This window comes from Myotis nattereri (assembly GCF_964212035.1).
Source record: "Myotis nattereri genome assembly, chromosome: 7".
Classification (NCBI taxonomy): Eukaryota; Metazoa; Chordata; class Mammalia; order Chiroptera; family Vespertilionidae; genus Myotis; species Myotis nattereri.
Window position 1 is genome coordinate 12687941 of NC_138082.1, and position 27495 is coordinate 12715435.

Genomic DNA, 27495 nt, shown 5'->3' on the forward strand with positions numbered 1-27495 from the left:
CTGTCACTACTCACCCTGTTCCCTCTGTCAGCAGAGGAGTGTCCTCTGACCATCTGCTACCGCACTAGTCGAAGCTCATCAACTTGTCCACAGGATTTCTTGTCTGAGCCATAGTTTTGGTCCAATTGGTCACTTTGTCTGCTTTTCTCCTTTCTTAAGGAAGTGTTTTCCTTGTGATTTCAGTCTGTTCATTTGAACATGGATCCCAGATGCTTCCAACTGCTAACACTCTTTAATGTTTTCCTGACCCTGTTTCAGTGTTGCCCAATTCCCGTCTAGAGAGGAATGACAAGGGAATTCTAGGAGACACTGAAGAGACCAGGTGCATGGTACCTGACCTTGGATTGGTTTGTCTGGACCTTGCTTTTGTGACCTGGGGCAAGTCATATCACTTGCCTCAATTTTCTTATCTGTAAAATGTGAAGAAAAGCATTAATCTACTTCACTGCCTGGGATTCTGTGAGAATCACTTGAGATTGTTAATGGGGAAAAAATCTCTGGAAAGGTAAATTGTTGTACACACCTACTGTGATTTCTATTACATTTATTAGCAGCAGCCACGGTATAACGTCCAGAACACTGCCTCTGTGCCTCATAGCAAGAACTTTCTACCCTAGTGGACAACAAAACATAATTCATGTCTCTAATCTGACTGTCAATATTTTAAGCACCCCTTCACCACCAGGCTGCCTGTAGGGGAGATGAACTGTGGTCCCCTCAAGTTCTTTTGTCGGCAGAGCTGGCTACTGCTAGACTTTTTGTGAGGGATTCTGGCTGAGGATGACTGGTGCCGAGAATTGAATTAGTCTAGAGTCCGGGCTGCCTAGTCACATGCTGAGGTGCCGTTTGTTCCTGCAGATGCTGGACAAAGTACTCAGCAGTCAGAACCTCCTTATAAAAGGCTTGACAATCCCCTTTCTCAAGCTTTTCTGCCAGAGGACATCACAGCAAATTGGTCCTTCAAGACATACTTCTGTGTTCCTTTGCAGACTATCAGACTAGCAACTTTTGGTTGTGTTAGAGAAAATTGCATGAGAATTTTATCCACTAGAGCAGCAATAACATCTGAAGACACATTACCACTGTCATGCACAAGGCACTTAAGCGTGATGTCTCTCTGTGCCTAATAATGCAAACCCTGTTCCTAAGGGATATGACCACTTCCTTTGGTTTTCAAACCCCTTTCCTGGAGTCAGCAACATGGTCCCTGCCAGAGCAAATGGCAGAATCAGGCTGGGTTTGCATACTTGCCAAAGATTCTCAGTAAGAGACGTTATACAAACATCTACATTATTGCGTCTCAGGACTCGAAGATTTCTAAAAAAATACTTTCACACAATTCATTCTTGCTTGTCTTTGTGACTATTTGATAAGCTCCAGAACGTTTTTCTGCCATAGAAAATAAATCATTTCTAATAGCTGAATTATTTTCTGTTTTTGTATTTAAACTTGAACTTTCCCTGGAACAGCCTCATGTCATCACCAGACTTTTCTCTGTTTAGGACTGTTTTTCTTTCCTCTGCCCTAGGACGGTCGTCTGCGGATGAACGACCAGCTGATTGCAGTTAATGGGGAATCTCTCTTGGGAAAGTCCAACCATGAAGCTATGGAAACACTTAGACGATCAATGTCCATGGAAGGAAACATACGAGGGATGATCCAGTTGGTGATTCTGAGGAGGCCAGAGAGGCCGATGGAGGTGAGCAAATCCATATTTCTGTCAGCAAATTGCCCAAATGGCCTCCTGAATATGCAAACTTCCATCACTAGTATGGTAGCTAGACTTACACAGATTCTGAAATTGGAAAAATATGCCCCAGAAGTTCTCTGATGGATTTATGTGGTGAACAGGTGGTTGTATATTTCAGGCATAACTAGAAGGTGTAAAAATGTGCATATAAAGTAAGTAATTTATCAAATGTAACAGGACCATATTTTCTACTTTTTCCCCAGAAATTCCTAGAGCCCGGGACTTTATGAATAAGGCTTTATTCACATAATAAATTATTAATCTATGCACCATCTTTTTATATCTTTGATTTATGTGCTAGCAGTGTCCATACCTTAGAAAGTTCTTAATCAGATATGTACAATGCTCAGTGTGAAGATCATTATAAAGCAATCAAATGTCTGCATTATCCCCCATAATGCACACGTGGATAGTATAAAATGGGAACTTAACTAATTTAAAATGTGATCTATTAAGCAAACTGCTTATTTTATGTTATTAAATATATGCTTTTAATTAAATAAAAATACTTAAAATGTTTTATTGTTTTTTCCTTATGAATTTTTTTAATTGTATGGAATACTTTTACCTACACATGAAGTATAAGCATAAAATATTCTTGAACGCTAATATCCCTAAATATTTTACTTACAATTATAGGATTATATTTATATTAAACAAGTATTACATATACAATCATATATATTATACAATGATGTTAACATTATTTTCTCTTATATGAAGAGATTATTAAATGCTGCTGAAATTATTTTAAGAAAAGATAAGAAGAAAAATGTTTAGAGCAGTTAAGAAAAGCATCAACAAATGACACACATTCTCTCAAACAAAACATGTTTGTATAATACAATGAGCAGAATTAAAATAGATTACTATTAAAACAAACTAAAATATTTGTTTTAATAATAAGTTCAAGTTAAAAAAAATAATAAAGGGTTTTCAAATTGACAAGGGTAGAAAGTAGTTTTGTATTACTTGAGTTAAATCCCAGGTTGGCCATTTCCAGGCAATGTGAAGACATCCATACTTGAGTGCTGGGTACTTGTAGATGACAGGCACTTTTGTCTGTTTTATCCCTCATTTCCCAGCACATTGTAGACACTTAATAAATATTGTTGAATGGATGAATAAAGGTTCCATCTGAGACCTACTTCGTCTGAAGGGTTAGCTGAAGTAGTACACATAAACTGCCTCTTACTTTGTTATATTATCAGCTATTGGGAAGGAGTAACTGCACCTTTTTACTCTTCTGTACATAACCTTGTAAATGTTAAATAAATGTAAATTGGCCAATTACTGGAGCCTATATATAATGAGCCAACTGGATTTCAACACTTGTGTCTGCTTAAGTGACAGAGAGTCTTCCATGAATATTTAATGCATTTTACTTATGTACATAGTTGTAAAACCCATATCTATTGCTCCCATCCTTGAAAGAATTGGCTGCTTTCTGGTTTAATTTGATTCCTACTCTAGAGCCCTAGGACTTCATGGAACCCAGTTGTTGGTGAAAGATGACCAGTCTGTGCATCTGTGTATTTGACCTCACTTAAGATTTCTTGAAAAAAAGATACTTCAATTAATATAAAAGTCTGGAGGACACTGCTTTAGAGTACCGTGCTTGTGCAGATAGCAAAAGTAAAAAATAAATGAATGTGTGTGTTAAGAGTTAGTTATCCCCCATCTCTCATCTTCCCTAATTTTATGTGTTTCTCTAGAACATATGAATGCTTAGTGGATAACTGTTCTGTATTTTGGCTCATCTAGTAGAGACATTTTATCATTTTCATTCTCTTTATTGCAGGTTTTCTCATTTTAAATCTCACACTCTGGGGTGGGTTGACAGTTATACCATCAGAAGAAAGTACTAAACTTTCCATTTGTTGCCCATCCCCAGAAATGTCTTGTTAATATAGTTCATCAGGGAATCAACTGTGAATAAGAAATGGGACAAAAAGCAATTTTTATGAGGACATTTAAACAAGATCCATTTTTAGTTTTCTTAATATTTACATGCTTTCCATGGGGGATAAGCAGGCATTTGACTCTCCGAGCTATTGAGAATCTCTGTGGTGCCCATGAAGATTAAAGAGCATGTTTTCTTAGAAAGACAGCTAATCTTTATTAAATTGAAAAGAAATAATCTGCAGCTATTTGATCTCCCAAATCTGTGTTTTACTATGTGAAAGCATATGTTGTGTGCTCATGTTTTTGGTGTATTCTCCTGTGGGCCAGCAATCACCCCCAGGTGCAATAAGAAAGCATCTGTAACCTAGAAAAAGGTCTCCACATGGCTCATGCATTCAGGCAAATCAAGTAGACTTGACAAGAATACCATAATGGTTACTTGAACCTTATATTGATATAAAAATTGAAGAAGCTACTTAAGAAAAGTCAAAATATAGAGTTGTTGGGGTATTTTTCCACATTACCCAGATGTACAAGATGCGTAAACAGTTTTGATGAGGGCCTTGTGAAGAATACCTAATGAGCCCTTGATTGAATCAAAAGCATTTTAAACAGAAACATGTTTTTCAAAGGATGCGCTTGAGGTTCAATTGTAATTCTATTTGAGCCTGGAGACTTGGTGTTAAAAAATGGGTTATGACCTGTTTTCTGTGTGTTTTTTTCCCCTTTCCCCAAAACATTTTCCTTCCCGCTGCAAGCTCATCTTGGTAGAAGCAGAATATGTTTAAAAATCCATTATATTTTTTATTGGCTGGGACACTAATGGAGGGCTCCATGGCAGCTCCATTTTACAAGCTGAACACTTTAATTAGGCTGTTTACTGATCAGTTGTTGGGATATCGATTGTGTCATTTATCAAAGAGCTGGGAAAGCAGGAAAAAAACAATTTTTTTTTTGGTTCTTGTTGTTGTTAAATCATAGCAGGACAACAGTATGGTGAATACCAGAGGGAAAGGGGGTGAGGGGAGGTAAGGAGATAGGGAGGTAGGAGAGGATCATGGGGAGGGGGTGAATGGTGATGGAAGGGGACTTGACTTGGGGGTGAACACACAATACAATATACAGATGATGTATTATGGAATGGTACACCTGAGTCCTATATAATTGTATTAACCAATGTCACCCCAATAAATTCAATTTTAAAACCGAAAGCAGGAGGCGATGCAAGGTAAGTCCTACCTCCCCTGCCTGCCAGGGCTCCAGCTGTAACTTCAAAGCAGTTTGCTGAGTGCCAGCCAGCAGTGCAGAGGCAAAGGATGTGGAAAAGGTGTTATAAGTCTTGACAAAAAGAGAAAGGACCTTCAGGCACTGAAAACATTTTCAGTATTAAGAATGCATAAAATGAATCTTCTAAATATTTTCTCACTAGCGGGACACTGTCACCAAAGAGGAAAGTATACATCAACTGCATTGTTTGGGCCAAATGCCTTGGGGCTTTGGGCCCAGATCTGTGTCTCCCCTTGTTGCACGTTCCTCTCCCAAACGGTCAAGGGCACGGCCAGGAGATAGATTCCAAGTGACTTCCTTGATATCTGTTAGGAAGATACATAATGTGAAGAGGATCAAAACCCCATTCTCTGTGACTCCATCCTCTTGTACAGATAGCTCTCCATATCGACCCCACCTACTACACGGCTTGGGGTGTTCTTCCGGATTCAGCAGTTTTAAGGAAACTGTGAATTTGTTTACTCACTAGAGTTTCTAAGTCATAATAGGAGAGGGAAATATGGAAAAAAAGAGAAAAAGTTCTCAGGAGATCCCAGTCTGGCATGGTCATAGCAGCTTGTTTTAGTTCCTGGCCAGAAGGCCTGGCGTCTGCACTGGGCCACACTCGTGGCATTTCAGCGGCAAACCTGACTTGTCCTGGAGTGTGTGCACTCGGTCCCCAGGGAGGGAGGGAACCAGCTGGCTGGCAGAGACACGTCCTTGGCATGAGCTGTGTTCTTGTGTTGACACCACCACAAGCTGTACTCCCAGATGGAAGAAAAATTGGAAGGAGCCAGTTGTAAATGGGGAAAGTTAATCCCCTTTTGTGTTGGCTATCAGCACTCCTAAGCCTTAGTACCACATTGTCAGTATTTTTCTATTCCAGATTCAAGGATGTTTTAACTGATAGACCCATCTTGATTTTCCACAATTGAGGATTTATGGGCAACAGGCTCTTGGAAGATTATTCGTCAATCAATCATTCTTTTGCTTTGCTTTCATTGACCGAGTTGGAACATAGCTAAAAAGCAAATGTAATTTTTGTGGCCATCCCTCAGGAGCCCGGAGAGTGTGGGGCGTTTTCGAAGCCGTGCTCTGAGAACTGTCACAGCGCCGTGGCCACCTGCAGGAGGAGCGAGGATGGCACGTGGCATCCGCTGAGCACGTACTGTCCACACCACAAGCAGAGAGGTAAGGCCTGCCCTTGGTCACCCGCTCAGGTGGTGCGAGAAAACACCAGTGTGTTTTGATGTTTATTTTTGTAAAGGGGCATTCATTAAACCAAGTGCAGACCCTGTTGCTCTGAGGAGTGAACGCAGAGGCGGGCGGGAGAGCTGACTCCGAAGTTGTGAAGCAGATTCCTGGCATCGCCTCCAGCGGAAGTGACAGCTTCTGCGCTTGGTGCCCCACACACGGAGGGCTCGTGCAAAACAAGCCGCGCCTGGGAAACAAAATGGCAACTGCCGCTTTTCCTTTTTTTTTTTTTAGAATATTTTAATATTGAAAGTTAAGAAGTATAAATAACTAAACTAAAAAAAAAAAAAATATGTGGTCCGGCTGGCATGGCTCAGTGGTTGAGCATCTACCTGTGAAGCAGAAAGTCACGGTTCGATTCCCAGTCAGGGCACATGCCCAGGTTGCAGGCTCGATCCCCAGTGTGGGGCCAGCAGAAGGCAGGCGATCAATGATTGTCTTTCATCATTGATGTTTCAATCTCTCTCTCTCCCTCTCCTTTCCTCTCTGAAATCAATAATATATATATGTGTGTGTGTGTGTGTGTGTGGGTGTGTGTGTATATATATATATTTTAAGTGTGGACTAGTATTAAATCATTAAGTGGTCCTAACATGATTCACAGATTTACGCTTGATTCTGTAAATATCATGAACCTAGACCAGTGGTCGGCAAACTGCGGCTCGCAAGCCAAATGCGGCTCTTTGGCCCCTTGAATGTGGCTCTTCCACAAAATACCAACTTCTGCACATGGGCCACGAAGTTTTTGCACTGTACGTGCACGCCCGCATGTGGTATTTTGTGGAAGAGCCACACTCAAGGGGGCGAAGAGCCGCATGTGGCTCGCGAGCCGCAGTTTGCCAACGGCTGACCTAGACCTCGGTGACTGTGGGAACATCCTTGTGCAGGTCTCACTGTACTGTCCCACGCTTTTTACCTGCTGTGGGGGGGCGGGGGGGGTCACATTTCTAGCTGAGCTTGAGATAGGAAACACTTGGATTTTCTTCCTTGTGTTTCAAAAATTCTACTTCAGGTCACCAAGAAAAGTCTTTTTATTTCCCTGAATCTAAGTTTTGTATTGTGAAAGCAATACATATTCCTTACAAAAAAACAAATTAGAGAAAAAGCAATAAAAAGCCAATGTTACTCATACTTCTATCAAAGATGTTAATCCATAACATTTTTATGTATATATTGCAAGTCTTTCCTTCATGCAAATATGTGTATAAAAGTGAAATGGAAGTGAAATATACTATATGTAATATTCATGGAATTGTTTTTAGATTAATAGCACATTAGGAACACCTTCCTATGCCATTGGATATTCTACATCATCACATTCAGTAGTTGCATAGTCATCTATTGAATGGAGTACTGTTTATGTAATCAATCCCTTATTTACATGTAAGATGTTACCAGGAGTTAATTATGTGGAAACAGTCTCTCAACTCTGAGATTACTGAGGTTTCTCTAGATTAAATTGTTTCATCAGAATGGGATGCCATTTTTCCCTCTGAATTCCCCCATTTCATTGAGAGCAGTAGCAACAGCTGTGACCATTTATTAAGTGTTTGCTGTCTGTTAGGTACTGTGTTAAGCAATTTACATGTACACTCGAAGTGGGTAATATTATTACCCTCATTTTACAGATGAAGAAATACGAAGTCGGGAGAGTAAATAATTAACCCAGGAACACACACTTGATCCACACAGCCTGGATTCAGCCCATCTCCCAGACTCAAGTGTATTCCCTGCACCATAGCACGGTCCCTTGAAACTGTTCAAGTCCTTCTACCTAAAAATATCCATGAGAAACCCACTTTACTTTGTATCAGAGGAAGAAATACTCAGTATGTTTCTTATCTTATTGAAAATTAAAATTTGTCTTGACAAAGCAAGATCTCCTCCTGAGACCTTCAATTCCAACAGCAGTAGAATCTGGGGAAGAAACAGCAAGTTTTCCACAGACTAAACCAGCCATCTCCCTCCCGTGCCTATATTGAAACATGTAGCCTTAATATGACTTGATTGTCATTTAATTCTCAAGAAACATGTTCAGTGGCCATCCAAGTTCAGGGTTTTATTCCTAAGTATACCTGTGACATCCACGGGAGCATTGAGCACCTTACCTCCTATCTCATTTCGTTTTCAGTACCTATAAAACATGATGCTGAAGTGATAATTGCACAGTATATTTTTAGAGGACATTGAAACATTCAAGGATATTGATAATACCTAGAAAGGCTAACAAAGGCTAAAATTATGGAACTACATAAAGTATAAGACTACACCCAGAAAAAAGTTTTACAATAATAAAGTCCACTCAACGTGCTAAAAACAAACGTGTAATACTTTAGAATGTCAATAGAATGTTCAGAGTTGCTATTTCCAATGGACGATTGGAGTTGTTTAGGCACAGTGGCCACAGACAACCACTGGGCAGTTCTGTCTGTTCTCTTCCTCCTGAGATGTAAATCCAGGTAGAACAACATTTACACCAATGGAAAACCCATGCAGATCAGCTATCTACAAGGTTCCTACTGTACTTCCTCCCTGGACCTCAATTTTCTAAGGGAAACATAAAAAATCCAGTCCTTTCAAGAAGTGACTCACTAAACATTTTTTCTTAAACATCGGAGAACATCTATTTTATTGTTTTCTTGTGGATCTGTGATATACTATGTTATAAGAATTAGGCCTATAAAAGCATAGACTCATGAAATTTTAATTGTAAGAGGCCAGTGGGTAAAATTCTCTTACTTTCATATAAGCATATTGACTTAGAGACAAAAGTATATATATATATAACAGAATTTATAAACATGATGCTATAGAACAGGGTTGGGCAACCCTGGCATGCGTGCCAAACATTGCATGCCAGTAACTTTTGCTGGCACATGAAACCCTCTCTTATAATCTTCCATATACAATTGTTTTCTTAATATTGACTTTTTTATTTTTCAGATAAATTCAGTATCGGTGCATCTTAGATAAATAATTTTACATAACATGTATACATTAAAAAATAAATGTATTTTTCATCATCATATACTGTGTTTTTGTTGCTCAAATGAATTTTATTATTTCTTCAAGGTTCTTCACATACGTACACCTTAAGAGATATCAAGTAGGCGTAATATGTTCTCAAAAAATTAGGGTTGGCATGCAGAAGAATTTTGAGTCAGAGATTTTGCTGGTTTTGGCATGCATTCACAAAAAGGTTGCCCATCCCTACTATAGAAGATGACCATGATCATCACCTCTATGTAATCTTAATAACATTTTAAGTTTTGAGAACCACTGGCAGTTGCCGAGTTTCAGACGCCTGGGAGATGGCAATAGGTCACCAAGACCTGTAAAAACAGTGAGTATTGACTCACCAAAACCCAGTCCTTTAGGGAGCTCTTTTAGAAAAACAAGATTGATTTGACAAAAATGTCTAGTGAGGAAAGGAACTATTACAGCCAAAACATTGACTTTTTTTTCTTCCCTTTTTGCTTTCCTTTGTATATTTAAAAATCCAATGTTGATATGCTGTGTTCCATCCATTTTTGTAATAATAGTACATACCACCCACAGTTCCACATTTCTTTTTTTTATATACATGAATATTTCTGTCAAGCTGTTCCACAGAAAAGGCATTTTTAGAACTAACATTTGTAGAAATTGTAACACCATAAAATTCACATTTGTGTTGGAGAATCGCTAGCAATGCCTGCAGTGGAAAAAGTGTGGTTCCAGGATGGTAATGAGGATGGAGCTTGTGTCCCAGGGGGTCACTGTGAAATCCTACTAAGCATTTGAATGGTAATAAAGTCCACCAACACTGTATTTTCCGAAGAATCTTGCTGGCAGATCTCATTGTGGGCCAAGAAATAGCCTAAGCACAGTTTGCCTCTTATTTGTTACTAGATGCCCGTGCACCCAGGGGGTGGGTCCCTCAGTACAACCTGTGCCCTCTCACAGTCCAGGAGCCCTTGGAGGATGTTTGACTGAAGGCTTAGGCCCGCTGCCCTGGGGAAGCAGACTTAAGCCTATAGTCAGACATCCTTAGCACTGCTGTGGAGGCAGGAGAAGCTCCTGCCACTGCCACTGTACTCGCCAGCTGTCAGCTGAGCTTCTGGCTGAATGGCGCTCCCCTGTGGGAGCGCACTGACCACCAGGGGGCAGCCCCCTGGTGGTCAGTGCACATCATAGTGACTGGTCGTTCTACTGTTTGGTCGATTTGCATATTAGCCTTTTATTATATAGGATTACCTCTCCCTTCCTGCCCTACTCCTTCTTCCCCTCCAGGTCAGCTCACATGCACTCCAGCCCCTGCCTCAGTCACCCATTGCCCCAAATCTGTCCAGGATCACCCAAAGGGGTCTCCTCTAAGCCTTTCATCCCTACCCCGAATCAAACGTTGGTTCTATGTCCTGTCTCTCTGAATTTGTGTTCCCTGGGGTCCTTTGAGGCAAAACCTAATAGTACAGTTATTTCTGATGTGCCAGCATGTATCTATCCCCCCCTCCATAGCATGGAAGGCACTACCTCTACAGTGGAGATCAGAAATAGAATTATACTTTTCAGTCTTACTGATGTTTATTGGTTCCCTCCATTGTGCAGAACATACTATCAGAGATGTAAAGATGAAAACAATGCCATTAGAGTCCTCAAAAATAGTCTAAACCAGGCGTCAGCAAACGTTGCCTGTGAAGGGCCAGACAGTAAATATTTTAGACTTGAGGGCCATAGAATCTTGGCTGTCGCTCCTTAGCTCTGCCAGTCTGGTGCAAAAGATTAGGCTGAAAAAGTATACATTTTTGGTGGGTAGGAAAATCAAGATTCAGACTTCAGTCTTTATGCTTCCAAGACCCTAAGCCCAGGGGTTTCAGTTATGAAACAGATACAGTATATCCACTCCTCTCTACTATGTCTACATGGGGAGTGGATATACTGTGTCTCATGGTTTTTTCAAGTACTTTTTGGTCACTAAGGCAAATGCTTAAGTCACCATATAATCCAGAGCATTCATTACAGAGTCTTGTTTATAAAACTGTTGTCATGACAGAAATAGCTCTGTTAATCTTCCCCTCATCACAGGGAATGAATGTGTGTCAGCCTTTCCTGAGAAGGAAAAGGTAGTCAAGATGCATGGACTTGCCAGGAGTTGCCAGCGGGTCACCAGCGTAAAAACATTAGCAGGCTGAGAGTTCCTTGCCCAGGCTGCATGCACTAGCTCTCCTACAAATCCCTCCGTTCCATCTGAGGACTTGTTTATTTCGAGACTGGTTTATGTGCTGATGAAAATTGTGTCTGAGAGTTGGACTGAAGCACAAGCCGGCACTGAATGATTCTGCCCCCAGTTTACTACAGCTTCATTTGTTCTTTGTTTATAGAGCCATTGCTTCCCGGTGATGGATGGGCCGAGAGCGAAGTACCTCCTTCTCCATCACCACTTCCCGTTCTGGAATTGGGCCTTGAAGATTACAGCCACAGGTATCGATAAAATGATATACCATAAATGTTCCTAGTTATGGTTTTTTGGGGAAAACCCAGCAACCTTATTTTAACTCTTTTTCTTTCCAGAATGGAAATCTCAGAGTGCCTATAATTCCTTTCCAGTGAAGGCTTCTTATAGCCGATAGCTTCGATTGTTCGTATTTTGCTTCTTGGAATTTTTTAAGATTCATCATATATTATAAAATACTTAAGAAAATTGTTGGATTTTCTTTTGCCAAGTTAAAAACTTGGAAACAGTGGAAATCAAAGAAAAGTTATATGGGAAGCTATAAAGCAAAACTGAGAAGACATAAAGCTGGGTTTTTTATTTTTTTTCTTCTTTTGTAATTGGCAAACCCTAAAGGTATTTTAAAAAATAGCTGTTCCAAGAAAGTTAATGGAATCTAAAAATTAAAGCAATGCCATATATAATCTAAAATATTGCAAAGAGTGCCCATTGCTATATCCATTTTGTAATAGAAACCAAAAAAAATCAATATTTTTTAGAATCACACAAGCATGAGAGAGAGAGATTTGCAAGCATACACACCATTTAACTAGTGGAATTCATAGATTTTGTTCTTCTGATGAATTTTAAAACTCATTAAATTGCCCCTTTGCTATTTTCTATATTTATTATGGCTGTTTAAAACTGTGCATTGTATTCTATTCTATGTCCCATGATAATCGTGTGAAATTTTTTTCATTTTTCTTGCAGCAATGCTGGTGTTATTCCTATTATACTTTTTATTACAATCTGCTAAAAATTAAAGCAACACAACAAGAGAATAGCTAACTCTATTAGCCGGCAGCTTACCTATACTTAGCTATCTCTGATTCCAACATTTTTGAAGTCAGCTATCTCACTCAAAGACAGTTTCACAAACTAGATTGATAATTGCACTCATGTTCTAGATCTGTGTCTCTTGGGGATTTTTGAAAGAATATCTGGGCATATTTAATTTTGTGCGTTCATTTCCATTGCCTACCTCAATCCTGAATCAAAGATGACAGACTGGTGGCATTAAATATTCCTTTTAAAGAATACTTTTATTTATTCTACTTGAGTGTTTATCCTGTGTATATGTGCAAAACTGTTGAGACAATGCAAAGAAAAATCAGATGTAAACCCTACCCTCTAGAACAGCGGTTCTCAACCTGTGGGTCGCGACCCCTTTGGGGGGTCGAATGACCCTTTCACAGGGGTCACCTAAGACCATCGGAAAACACATATATAATTACATATTGTTTTTGTGATTAATCACTATGCTTTAATTATGTTCAATTTGTAACCATGAAATTGGGGTTCACCACAACATGAGCAACTGTATTAAAGGGTCTCGGCATTAGGAAGGTTGAGAACCCCTGCTCTAGAAGGTGGAAGGCTAGTAGGTAAAAGTGACAAGCAGAACACAAGGTATTTACAAAAGATATACAGATAAAATGCTCTGGGTATCTAAGGAGGAGGAGAGTGCTTCCAGATGGAGCAGCAAGAAAACATTATGGAAGAAAAGTGGCGTTTGAGATGAATCCTAACATGTGAGGAGGGTTTCAGCAGACAGGAGCATGCTATGACCGGGTTTGGGGTGTGAGACATAGGTTAGAAAAATGGAGGAGGCTTGATGTTCACTGGAAACACAGGCTCTTCAGGTACCTTCTGTGGCAATTGTAGTGAAAGATACTGAGGAGTGTCCTGGGGGGATGGGAGAAGCCTTCAGATTGTCACCAGTGAAAGAGGGGCCAAGGCGGGTCTGCCCAGAACTATCTGGAAATAGGTTCTCCTGGTATCACAAGAAAGGCATTTCAGGGACAATCATGAAGGCAGATTTTAAGCAATAGTGGCAAGATTTATTAGAGCAAACGCCCTTGAAAAGGCTCCCGTACTCGATGAGGTGCTTCCCTGGCATTCAGCTGGTAGGTGGCATTCACTGCCCCCAGGTACACCATGCCCACATCCAGGACCAGGTGGGTTACAGCCACCTCCCTGTGGAAGAAGTCTAGCTTCAGATGCCACAGGTTTGCGCTTGTCCCCAGGGCCCGAAGCTGCCGGCCTGTGCCCCCACATGCAGTCTAGCTTCAGATGCCACAGGTTTGCGCTTGTCCCCAGGGCCCGAAGCTGCCGGCCCGTGCCCCCACATGCGAGGCCCAGGAGTCTAGCTAATGTCTTCCCCTCAGCCTGGCCTGAGATCAGCACTCTGCCTCGGCCCTGCAGCTGCCAAAGAGACTGGGGCTTTTGTTAAGTTTACCTACATTTCCTTGGGTTAGGGGAGAGGTAAGCTTTCTTTCAAACTAGCCAATATTTTTCCTGGATCTTCCTGGGGCTAAGCTGTTGCCTCCCCTATCCAGTCTCTTTCCTAGATGTTAGGCTTTGCCCTGTCCAACCCCATCTTTTCCCCAGCTTTGTTTCCTCCCCTTTATGACCCCGTGAAAAGACTTTCCCCTTAACCATTTCTCCCGCCTTTTTAATCTGAGGAAGGGGGCGGGTTGTTCCCTAGGGCAATGGGAAAACCAGTCTTTCCTGCCCTCTGGGGTGTTAGTCTGTTTGACGGAGTGATGGAGGCTGTTCCCCTGTGTGTCCAACATTGTAGTTTCCAGATTTAATCAGCCTCAGGCAGGATTCTCCCTTCTCTTTTTGTTAATCCCTAACTAGCTGCCTATGCTAACAAGATGAAAAACCTTCAGAGAGAGAGAGAGAAAGAGAGAGAGAGAGAGAGAGAGAGAGAGAAAGAGAGAGAGAGAGAGTTCAGAGATGTCACAGAGATAGAATTATTGAGAATTAGCAAGTGCCTTTTTAGATGCTTCAATGTCTCCACAAATTTTTTTTTCTTGCCCTTTTCTATAAAGCTCTTTTCTCCATGATCTTGAAAAACAGATTATATTGACCCCTACTGCAATAACTCTTCATCACATGCTTTGAAATAGTAACTTCCATTTCTATTTCCCCTCTCCCTCCCTAACCTTCTGTGTTTCAGCTTCAGTTCTCATCCCTTCCCTAGAATTGCTCTCTTCACCATCAACAGTAATCTCCTTTCAATGAAAAGTATGTCATTGTCTCAAACTGGATTCCTTTTTCCTCCTCCAGACTATTAGAGTCATTAATTTGCTCACTCATCCACCCAAAAGTATCTATGGAGCTCTAAACTGGTCACTGCAGAAGGTTCTCAGATTGGAAAACATCCCTGACCTAAGGAACACAGCCCCCTCTTGAAGAGACAGACACAGGAAGGAAGTAGCCTGCTTGCTGAGCTTTAGATACAATCTGCTGTTGGAGCCAGAGGAGTGGGCCACTAACTCTGCCTGCAGGTAGCCAGGAAGGTCTTACAGGAGAAGTCATGTTGAAATGGTCCCTGGGAGAAGAGAAAGGCGCTTAGGAGGCAGAGAAATGGTGGGAAGGGCAGTTTGGGTTAGGAAAACCCAAAGGAAGGAAGAGGGCCATGCAGAGCGTGCTCGGTGTGGCGGAAGCATCTGGTACCTGGGGAAGAATCGATGGGAAGGGCATTGTCTGTCCCTCTGTGGGCACCGGCTTCTCCAGAGAGCGGAGAAGCAGTGAAGGGTTTCAAGCCTGGGTGACAATATCACGTTGAGTGTGTTTGGTTGTGGAGGATGAGTGGACGGAAGAAGCCCTAGACAAGGTTACTGTCTGGGGACTGGCAAGAGCAGAGAAGGACTTGAATGGAGGGAAGAGCAGCATGGTGGAGAGGGACAAACGGAGCCGACGACATGTTTGAGATGGAAGGAACAAATCTAAAGCTTTGAAACGCTCTCCCTCCTGGGATTTCCTGACCTGCACCATCCTGTGAGCTGCTGCGTTGCCTAGGTGACCAGCAGCAGTGGGGTTTGGATGTGTGAAACTTGGGGTGGAGGAAAAATTGGAAGGGATCCAGGATGGCTGAGCAAAGGAGGCTGGGAGGCCGTCCTGTCTTTCAAAATAAGTAAATAAATAAATAAATGAACGTTGAAAGCCCTCTAAACGGGAAAGCGATGCTTTAGGGATGGAGCCAGTCTTATGAAGCAGAAAACTGCTGTTGCATGAAGAGCAAAAAACGGATCTGATCAAACCTAATGCCTGCACTTTGAACCGAAATGAAATCAGGGATTTACTGAACTTATTTGTAGCATTATATCAGTAATTAGCAGACAGAAATTTAGAATATATGTGTCTGAGTAAAAGTAAATAAATATAAAGGAAATGTATTTTCTATAGTGATATCTCATGGCAAATTAACAGCAGACAGAATATAGTAACAGCTTAGGCAATATTAGGTTGTCTGTTTTCCTCTATCTTGATTCTATCTTATGTCTCTGCTCTCTCTCTCTCTCTCTCTCTCTCTCTCTCTCTCTCTTTCTCTCTCTCTCTCTCTCTCTCTCTCTCTCTCTCTCTCTCTCTCTCTCTCTCTCTCTCTCTCTCTCTCTCTCTCTCTCTCTCTCTCTCTCTCTCTCTCTCTCTCTCTCTCTCTCTCTCTCTCTCACACACACACACACACACACACACACACACATCTTTTCTCACTCAGAGTAGCCAATTGTTGAAGCCTATTTGTGGACACTTCAGACTTCTGACATGATTTTCAGCATGCCCCTAAAAACTTACCCCCCCAGCTTTTATTTCAGACAGTTCTCCTTGAGCATTCATGGCCGGGTCCTACATGTCTGTCACATTCCTGACTTGCCATCATGCTCAGGACACTGGTGTGTGTTTCATGCTACCCCGTTTATTCATTATGCAGCATAATTTGACATGGAGTATCATTTCTATCTGATAGATCCCCTGGTAGCTCATGCTGAAAACACAGCCTTTACCTACGGCACGTCTGTGGCCTGCTGTCAATGTCCAGCTTCCCGCAGCATCCACTGCGGCCCACTCAGCCACGAGCACATGCAAACTCCTTCCAGAGTAACATGCGTCATATTTTATAATCATCGTGTCACTCTCCCACTCGAAGAACTTTTCATATGTAGCATAAAACTGCAAACTGTTTTGCTCGTCAAACTTACATGTCTAAAATATTGGCATGTTAACTAGTTCAGTGCTACACTCATTGAAGTGTTTGTATGCTCGCATTGGCTTTAATCCCACAGTGCCATATTAGACTTCCCTCCTTAACTATCTGCCAATCTGATATCATCTTCAGATCCATTTGTACCACTGCAAGAGGGAAAACCTTCTAGAGAAGGTTTTCAAAGTCAGTTGGTCACATTCAAAACAATGGTAGCAGATGTATATATCACTATGGTTAATTTTATTTCTTTGATTATATATCAACATAGCTACAAAAAGAAATTCACTTTATTTTGACAGGACCTTACTTGATGTTATCTCATCAGGTGGTATTACCAGCTTTATTTGTGGGTTTTTTTGTTTGTTTGTTTTTTAATGGAGATAGAGAAGGTTGTCTCGCAAGAGGCTGGGGAAATTTGAGTTTTTATTCTTAATTTGTCAATGAATGTGTGGTTTCATAAAGTAATCTAAGACAGTGAAGTGCGTTAACTAGTATGTTACTCATTTGGGTGGATTCCCATAGTCTTCCTTGAGCAGAGGGCTTTCAATGCCTGGGGCCTGTTTCAACAAGGGCTATTCATGTTGGTCCTAAACCTCCTTTCTCAAGGCTTTCATGATAACGCCTGGCATCTGTTTGGACTGACGCTTTGGTTTTCCTTTCGATCATGATATGCACCCCTCTCCGGAAACAAAAAAGTGAATCTAAAATGCAAGAAGCATCAGAGAGTGAGCCAATCTACAGTCACAGGGAAAGTTTCAATTTTTTGGACTCAGGATCAGCAACAACCTGTGCCTCAGGTTGGCCACCATTTTAGCCAACGTTTTTGTGGCTCTGGGAAAAGTTCAAGAAACCACAGTGTGGGTCCTGGCTTGGCCACCGGCCAGCTGTGTGACCTTGAAACTTCAGCCTCCCCTTTGGGCCCGAGTGTCTTATCTACAAGATGGAGAGTTAGATGAGGTGACCTTTCCCGCCTTCTGACTCTGAAAGGCTCTGATCCTATGAAGCCCATGAGTCTTTCTGACACTAAAACCACATCATCACAAGAGATCAAAGGATGAAAGCCTAAGTGCACATGGAGGTCAGGTAACATCATTAAAGGCAAATGTTCCAAACACGAGGCTGAGCTCAAGTCTCAGTAGCATCGAGTTCTTCAAGATGAGCTGAAGCAGTGAAAGTGTTGCCATTATGCGAGGCCAGTGGCAATAGCACCAGTGGGTCAAGGATTTTTGTTCACAGTTGGCATATTTGCCATCACTAGACACCACATCTAATACATTTTCTATGTCAGTGGTTTTGTCTATTGAAAATATAGACAGACATCAAGAAAGAAGCAAAGTAATAATAATAATAATAATAATAATAATAAGCTTCAAATTCTAAAGAGCAGATTTAAACACCTTGAATAGTTTTTGTGAAAACGTATTATTTCTTCACTGTAGAGTGCCTCAGACCCTCATTCAAAAACCAATCTAACCTACAGAAATAAAGAAAAAAATTAATAGCTCACTTATTGAGCTCTTATTGTGTGCTAGGCACTATTGTCAATATTAACAAATTTCAAAATTAATCCTTACAATAACCTTATAAAGTAAGTGCGATTACTATTCATTTTATGCACTAGTACACTGAAGCCATGGACCCTGGCCTCTCGCTCTCAAGCCCAGGGCCCTGACCATTGCACCACATTACTCTCTAAACAGAAGCAAAGGGGTCTCAGACACAGACCTGCCAAGAGGCTGAAAAAGCAGAGAAGGCAAAGTACCTGTAAAAAGCCTGGAAAACTCAAAAAGCAGAAATTTGCATTCATTTGGAAGCTGAAGCAGGCCTATTTATTTATCTGCTTGTTTCCTAAAAGCTTCTATAGAAATTACCCTGAGCAGACACTATTCTCCTGACTTTACAAACTTAAATCACTTTATCTCTTAACAATACTATAAGCTAGGGAGTGTAATTATACCCATTTTCTTCGTGAGGAAATCCAAGCACAGAGAGGTTCAATAACTTGCCCAGGTCCCACAGCTAGTAAGTGGCCAGGATTTAGAACTGGGCAGATCCACTGTGGCCTCTGTGCCCTTGAGCGCTATGCTGTGCTGCCTGTCCCCGGTGCTTCTTTATCTCCCCACTACATCACAATAATAGAGCTTCATTCATTCATTCATTCATTCATTCATTCAGCAATGTTACGTAGCTGCCCATTCATTTTAATATTGCTGTAAGGCAGTATTAAATATGCATGACTAATGAGTTTCAATAAAAGATTAAACTTATTTGGGTATATTTGGTTAAGAAACTGAGATCCCCTGTACATTTTAGAAGGGTTCTCATTAATAATAGTTTATTTTTGTTGTTGTTGTTTTATTGTTGATAGTATCAAATCTCAACTGTTTGAAAAATTCAGCCTCACTACTTTCAGACTCACCAAGATACTTGATTTGAGTTTTCACTGTATTTAAGATTAGGATAAAGTTATGTTAAAATGAGCCACTATATTTACCCATATTTACCTTCTGAACATACAGAAGTACCAAGGGAGAAGGTTGGTGTAATTTAATTTAATATATATATGTATATGTATGTATGTGTGTGTGTATGTGTGTATATTGTGTGTGTGTGTGTGTGTGTGTATATATATATATATATATATATATAAAGCGTAATATGCTAATTAGACCGACATTCTTCTGGATGACCAGACGACCTTCTGGATGAAGCCGGGGATGTAGCCGCAGCTGCAAGGGATGGATCCAGATAGCTGCCGGGGCTGTAAAGGCCTACTCTTGCATGAATTTCATGCATCAGACCTCTAATATATGTGTGTGTGTGTGTGTGTGTGTATATATATATATATATATATATATATATATATATATATAAAATTTATTTCCAGATCAAGAAATAAGCTCTCATCCGTAATTCCCTTATATAATTTCCTCCATCCTCAAGCAAAATAAATACAATGTTCAGCAGAAATAGAATTCTATGAGATTGACTACAAGTATTAGGAACCCTATAATGAACATTTGATGTATCTCATGTCTAAATTGTCAACTGTGCTTTCCCTATTATTTCCTTTTGGTGTTATTGATGAGTAGACTATTTGCTCAGCATTAACATTAGTTTTAGATACTAGATCTAAAAAAAGGAGAAAATCCAACTGTTGCAGCCATCAGTCATTCAACAGGATGGTTTTCTCTAAGACAGCGGTTCTCAATCCATGGGTCGCGACCCCTTTGGCGGTCGAATGACCTTTTCACAGGGGTCACCTAAGATCATCCTGCATATCAGATATTTACATTACAATTCATAACAGTAGCAACATTACAGTTATGAAGTAGCAACGAAAATAATTTTATGGTTGGGTCACAACATGAGGAACTGTATTTAAAGGGCTAGAAGGTTGAGAACCACTGCTAAGAGATTCCCTTTCACTTGTTTTTAAAGGAAGGGCATGCCTAGCCCATAGACATCTAACCCGAGTCTAGTCTGTGCTGATATCTGGCGACATCCTTTGAAGTGCCGGTGCATTCCTGCCTCGCCTTACACACTCAGAGTTACAGATTGTACCACAGGATCCCAATTAGCGGGAACCAGTCAAGAGGAAAACACCATATTAGCCAGAGAATTTTTTATTTAAGTTGTAGAGTATGATAACATACATGAAAAAGAAATTGCTACATCTCCTGAAAGAAACCTGAGATTCATGAAAGAAACCTGAGAATTAGTTTAAAATGCACGGTTGTGTGCTGCAATTAGAGTGATGAGGGTCTCTGTTCAAAATGAGGACTGTTTCTGAGAAAGAGAGAGAGAGAGAGAGATTTCATTCTAAACCTAAATATGGCATCTGGCTTTTTTTCCACAGTTCTGGGATGGATCCGGCTGTGTATTTTCCAGATCAGCACAGCAACTTCAGATCTGTGACACCAGCTAGGCAGCCCGAATCCATGAGTCTGAAAGCCTCAAAGAGCATGGACCTTGGTAAGTGAGGGTGGGGTGACTTCCAGGTCAGCTCTCCAGCCTCAGCCCATCTGTCTTCCCTAATGTCCTGCCTTTCTTCTCACGGGGCAGGGCCTACTAAAGCATAGAGCAGGGGGCAATGGTCATCCTATCTTCTCGCTTCCTCTCACATACTTCATTGTAATTATCCCTTCCCTGTTTAAAAGAGAGAGAGATGACTTGTTTTTATAAAGTGGTCCATATAGGTCAGAAAAATATGATGATTCGTTCCGGAGGATGTGAATACCATTAGCATTTAACTCACCTGCCTTTGGACCTGTGCTCTCGCTTCTGCTGGAGCCTTTCCGTTGCTTACAGACACAGGTGTTGCAGGGCCTGGGAAGATAATGTGGTTTAATGCAGCCTCTTCCACAGCATTTCCCCTCTCTGTGGGTGATGGGCAGGAATGGCAGCAAAGGACTCATGTCTTTAAATGCCCATCTCCCCATCCTGTAACACTGGAGGGAAGAGGGGTCCTGGGTTTGCCAGACTGAGGGTGCCAGGGTTCCCTCGGTCAGTGCCTGAACAACTTCATTGAGGTTCTGAACCCCTCAAGGAACCCAGTAGAGTGTTGGCTGTCAGGGCAGATCCAGGGCCCATGCACAAACCAGGCCCTGGAACGTGGCAGCCTGGACACTTCAGATACCCAAGGACATTGCTGCCCCATGGGCTCCTGGGGAGAAAAATGTTTAGAGAGGAGTGTGGGTACAAAATAAATTCTCAGCGAATTATTCATTGCTTCCTGAATGCTCAGAGGCCATGCTTTGCCAATGTTTTTTCTTGAGGCATATTACATATTTCATTAGTAGCAAATAGTAGAAAATAGAATAATCAAAACTGCATGTTCTACAAAACAGTCTGATAAATAGTGCTTATCTGTAACTCATTTACAGGAGTTCAGAAAAATGTTCAATCATGATGAAACAAGAGAAATTTATCCTATTTTCTATAAATTAAACAGATCCCTGGGACACATTTGCTCTAATCAGCTATAGTAAAAGATGGGTAGAAAGCCTTACCAAAGACGCAGTCCTAGGCACTGGCAACATGGAGTATTTTCTCTCATGTGATCCTTTGAAAAAACAGAGGAATAATGTGTGACAATGACATACATTATTACTAATAATTTAAAGGCAATTTATTTTCAGAGAGTGCTTGATAAACATTTCCTGTTCAGTCTTCCCAACTCCTCTATGATGAAGATGAATGGATAAAAAATGCTCTTCATTTTGGAGTAGAAATATATTACTGTTTTCCTCATATAATTTTTAAAAGTGGCCAGCAGTATGGTTCTAAAAAATCTGTGCAAAAGGAAACATAGCATCCATTTTAATGTAAGGGAGGAAAAATATCAAATCTGTATCCAGAAATGGTATTTCTCTTGATGTTTCTTGTTGCTGAAAAGTTTGATTTTAAGAGCCTTTCTCTCTCAAGTTGAAACAGTCCTTGCAAAATATGTGTGGTGAGCAGTCACCCATTGCATTTCGTCGTACTTATGCCATAGATGACAAGGATAATAGTAATGTTTGTTCAGCTTACAGAATTGGGCAGAGGCCATGAGCTGTTTTCTTCAGGACACTAATGCCCAACTAAGAGCATTGGCTAAAATGCACTCTACCACAGAAGTGATAAAATATGCTGTAAAAACATTTTTAAAGTAACCATCAATGCGTGGTCCCTTCCAGAAAGTGCCAATTGAAAGCTAACAGTCTTGCAAAGGGCTCTGAGGGTCACTATTAGAACTATTTTTCACAAAGTAAAAAAATAAAATAATTGCAGCAAAACAAAACCTCCTGTTTATTGTTTAATTAATTTATATTGGATATTGCTCCTGCATAAAGTGTGTGGGAATCTCCGAAAGCTAAACAGGCCCAATCAGTACCTTCTTTGATTTGTTTGTTTCATTTTTGCTGCTGGGGCTAAGGTAGTATTAACTTGAATACTGATGAGTCATTGTTCATATGTTCAAATTACTTTAAGGTGAACAGGTTTCATTTACTTACTTTCACTTAGGTTTCCAAAGCCAGAAAATTCTGGTTATAAAAAATAAAGCCTTCTCCTCCCCCATCTCCTTCCACTATTCCCCAGACACAAACATAATTTTAAAATAGTTTGCTGTGTGCATCCTTCTAGATAGCACTCTATCTATATGCTGCCCCATCTACATACAAATGTCTATATCATATGTTGTGTTTCTTTATAAGATATGTATGGTGTTATGTTATATGAATGAATCCTGATTTACAATTTACATTTCCCCTTTTGACTGAATTTAGGCTTCATTGAGAGTTTTAGGGACTTTTTATGTTTTGGGGGCCTATTTGTATTTCTTATTCTATAATTTTCTTATTCATGTCCTTTGCCAATGTTTCTATTTGTTAATTCTTTATTCTCTTCTTAAGAATATTATATATGTTACAAATAATTTCTTACAATTTGTCTTTTTTAGCTTGCGGGTGATATTCATTACTATAAAAAGGTTTTTGTCTTTAGTCAAATATTTTCATTTTTTCCTTCACGACTTTTGAGTTTTATACTTATTTATTTTTTTCTAGTACTTTTAAAGGCTTTTATTTTTTAGTGTGTAGCAAATTGTGATGTAATATTATCCATGGCTTATGAGCAGAAAATTTTTCTCCATGTAAATAGACAAATTATTAGTAACATTTATTGGCTTTTGCATCTCTTTCCCATTAATTCAGAATGCAGTCAAATTGCACACAAAATTCGCTTACTGCCTGGGTTGGTTCCTAGACATGCTGTTCTATTGATATATCAGACTGTCCCATGCCAGAACCATCCTTTTTAGGTTATCATGCTATCATGCTGTATTTTGATAACTTGCAGGACACTCTTCCTCTGATTTTTCTTCTTTGGTAAAATTACTTTGGCTTTTCATAGGCATTTATTCTCCTACATGAACTTTAGATCAGCTCATCAAAATAAATTTAAAAATTAAACAGGGGTGTTTCTTTGTGTGTGTGTGCATGTCATCATCATGTTTGCTGATGGTTCCTGATAGAAATGTTTTCACCAAGTTGAATAAGTTTCTTTGCATTCCTATCTTCTTAAAAAGATTTTTATTTGCTCATTTTGTTTAATCAGGAATGTATGCTGCATATTATTAAGTGATTTTAATGATCTATATAGAATGATTATGTGAATTTTGTTATTTATTCTATTAATATGGTGAGTTATATTAATAGATTCACCTAATATTTAATCTCCAAATAACTTAAAATTTTTCTCTGCACTTATAAAAGGTATAAATGATTAATATTTTCTATGTGCTCTAAAACATAGGTATAAAACTCTAGTTATAATTTTACTCAGTGTCATTAGTTCCTATATATCCATTTTAGGTTTTTTTGAAGCTCGTCTGCCTCAATATTTGGTGGATACTTTTTTCAGCATGCATGTGGCCACATTTAAGAAACATCAAGAATGATTAAAATAATGAATAAAAGGAAATTTATTTTTAAACAATTAGATGTAACTATGCCTATTCAAAGGGGTTAGGGTGTCATTTTCTGGGTTTTCCAGAAAATCAATCTTTTCCTACTAATTGTAGACTTTCCTCTATTTATTTAAATTACCAGAATTACTATGTTCAGCCTGGATCCCTTTAATTTGTTCATAATTGAGCTTGTGTGGGTGTTGAGTTGGAAGCTCTCAGGAGCTGAATAACACAGCTGCCTCTTTGGCCTTTGGCATAGGGTTTTCCCCCAAAGAGCTGGCCTTGTTGGCAGTATGCCAGAGAGTTACAGTCAAAGACGTTTTGTTGAGAACTAAACATCTTTAATTTCCAGGCCTGGTGTTTTATGACCCAGTAATACTTTTTAAGTATTTGTCTGAATTATTCTAGGGACAGCATTTCAGTATTTTGGCCCATTCATTGATCTAATCTATAGCTCAATTCAAAGTTAAGTTTAAAATGTTATTTCACACAAGATTTTTTTTTTTAATGTTTTCTCTCCTGTTTCAAATCGGCCTCTGCGTAGTACTCCTACTTCAGAAGGGCGTCCTGTAACACAGTTAGGAGGAGCCTGAGGGCAGTGCAGATGGGAGATGCTGGCCAGCTGTCCGGCCCAGTGCAATGAGAGGAAATGAGCTCTAAGTGATGCATGAGGCATTCAGGCAGCATTTCCGGAAGTTTCCCGACAATGAAGATTGTTAGCATTCCATGTCTCTTTAAAAAGTGCCTGTGTTAGGAGTCCCTAAAATCAAGACGATAAATAAACTGGCTGATTTTCCTTTGGGTTCAGCAATTTTATTTTGTGAGTTGCTTGTTCAAAATTTGTCTTAAGACAGAAAATATTTGCAGACACTCACAGCTGAAGTAAATTATATATCAACTGATTTATCATATCAACAAAGGTAAATATTTGGTTCACATTTGAATATAACCCCTTCATAAATATCAGACATTTCCATCAGAGAGTAGTTAGGCATCTAGTTTCAAATCAAAGATGGACATGAAAAATTTAATTAACCCCACTCTACTTTTATATTTAATTTTTAAAATTAATTTTTTGTGTAGTGAAATACTTCTTTATACATTGTTAGTAATAAGACAAAAATCCTGAACACTGGATGATCAGAGGATTTTTATTAAAGTGTATATTCTAATAACTATAATGCTAGTTTATAAATTATATATTATATTAATATAGTACATAAATATATATTAATAAATATAAATGTTTGTTTATACATATGGATCCTCTTTATTGATCATCAGTAAGTAATGCCTCTGAAGATGATAAAAGCTGAATCAAGAACTGCTATTTAAGATAAAACTGTGACCTACTTAAAAATAAAAGGCCTGGTTGGTAAAGAAGAACTAATAGGAACACCAAAAGAAAGTGTCTACCATCTCTAATAAATGAGGAAGAGTATACCGATACAGTCAGGTGTATGCCCTAAGCTTTAGGAAGTCCAAATGAAGGAATTACCCAGTATGTGACTTTTTCATTAAACACATGTTTATAGAATATCTACTGTGTGCCAGGAAGTAGATTAAACACTGAGGATTCAGTAGTAAATGAGAGAAATGATGTTTGCCACATGTACCTAGACTAAAACCCTAACAGAACCTAACAGAAAACTCAAAAGTTAAAGACTTTGAAAAGGAAATACTGACATTTTGATGATAACTTATCTCAGAGAGGAAGAAAAGGGAGAGCCATCTGAAGACAGGAATGTGGTTGTTTTCAGAACTAGCTGATAACCTTGAAAAGAGGAAGAGAGAAGCAAATGGGAAAAGTAAATAAATAAATAAAAGTACAGGAAGAGCTAGCCAGCAGTTCCAGTTGAGACTTGCAACACTTATGGAGTTAGACACTCAAGCTATTTTTAGAGCCCAAAAAAGAAAGTGTGGTGGCCCATTGTTTATCTTAGCTCACCACTGTCAGGTGGAAAGCAGGCACCCAGTTCCTGTGTTCATTTTATCTTCATCTGCACAAGAGAAAGATGTTCGAATTGGAAAAGCACAGCTTCTAGCAAGTGGGAGACTAGACAGTTTATATCCGTGTACATCAAAAGGATTGTGATTATAAAGTGACTGTCCCTGGTTATTAGAAATTAAGAAGAGTAGTCCAGGAAGCAGATTACCAATTTTCACAAAGATGATGAATTCCAGAGGCAACTGGTGAAGCTGGTGATCTCAATGCTGATCCTCAGAGGATTTCCCTGTTTGCACAATGAGAAGGGGGTGGGGAGAATGGTGGTTACCAGCAACCTCCACGGGATCTCTGAAACAACTGATGTCTTAGTTCCTTTTTGGTAGAATTTTTAGACTGATAGATCAGGGAAATGTTATGATTTGCATTGGTCTTTTTAAAAGAATTTAATTCATTGTTTTTTATTGAGACATGAGCCAAATTATACACTAACATAGGTAATAGCATTAGAATGCCCTTTCCCCAAATGTGCTAATTAAAGCTCATTGTCACTCTGAAAGGAATTAAATAATATATACGATAAGACTCTGGACCTTCTCATTATATTCTAATAAAACAACAGAATTTGATAAAGAATAGATACGTAGAATTTGGATGAAGGCATGAAAGGCATTCTTCCAAATTTTTAGTAGATATTGTCTAAGGGAATTGGGTAATATGTTAGACTGACAGAATTAGCATTCAAATAATTTCTTCTGGAATTGAAGAAGATATAATTTAACAAATAATGATGGATGCATTCATCTAAGAGGCATTCTTGGATACTATTTTCCAGGCAATATCCTAGGTAAACAAGACAAAGGCTTCATTCACTCTTATTGTGTTTTCATCCCCTTTGGGTAAATACATGATAAAGTTGTATACAAGTAAATTGACAATAAAATTTCAGATAGAGTCGATTTTTTTCTGAAGCCAAATTCAGGTAGAGAGGAAGACTCAGGAGAAGTGAGCCTCTTTTAGAGAAGGTGGTGAGAGATAAAGGCAATGTCCCAGAGTCAGGTTAAAGGAACTGAATTGTACAAGTGTACAGTTTGGGAGGCATGGTATCATTGCAGTTATTCAAGATGGCTGTGGTTTTTAGTTGCCACCCCCAAAGCTAGTTTTATGTTACCAGATCAAGGAAGACAACAGTTCCACTCTACCCTGGCCTATATTTAATTACATTGTTAAATATAGCACTGGCCCTAACCGGTTTGGCTCAGTGGATAGAGCGTCAGCCTGCGGACTCAAGGGTCCCAGGTTCAATTCCAGTCAAGGGCATGTACCTTGGTTTCGGGCACATCCCTAGTAGGGGGTGTGCAGGAGGCAGCTGATCGATGTTTCTCTCTCATCGATGTTTCTAACTCTCTATCCCTCTCCCTTCCTCTCTGTAAAAAATCAATAAAATGTACATTTTTTAAAA

The 27495-nt window shown here is 39.6% G+C and overlaps 1 protein-coding gene across 1 annotated transcript in view; it reads left to right on the forward strand.

Moving 5' to 3' along the window:
* PARD3B (par-3 family cell polarity regulator beta) overlaps positions 1 to 27495 on the forward strand; it is a 907405-nt gene that overhangs the window by 531273 nt on the left and 348637 nt on the right. Inside the window, exons 12-15 of the mRNA XM_081095604.1 lie at positions 1529 to 1699; positions 5980 to 6112; positions 11536 to 11635; positions 20498 to 20613. Of these exons, the coding sequence (XP_080951730.1) occupies positions 1529 to 1699; positions 5980 to 6112; positions 11536 to 11635; positions 20498 to 20613 (520 nt within the window). The remainder of the gene's footprint in view (positions 1 to 1528; positions 1700 to 5979; positions 6113 to 11535; positions 11636 to 20497; positions 20614 to 27495) is intronic.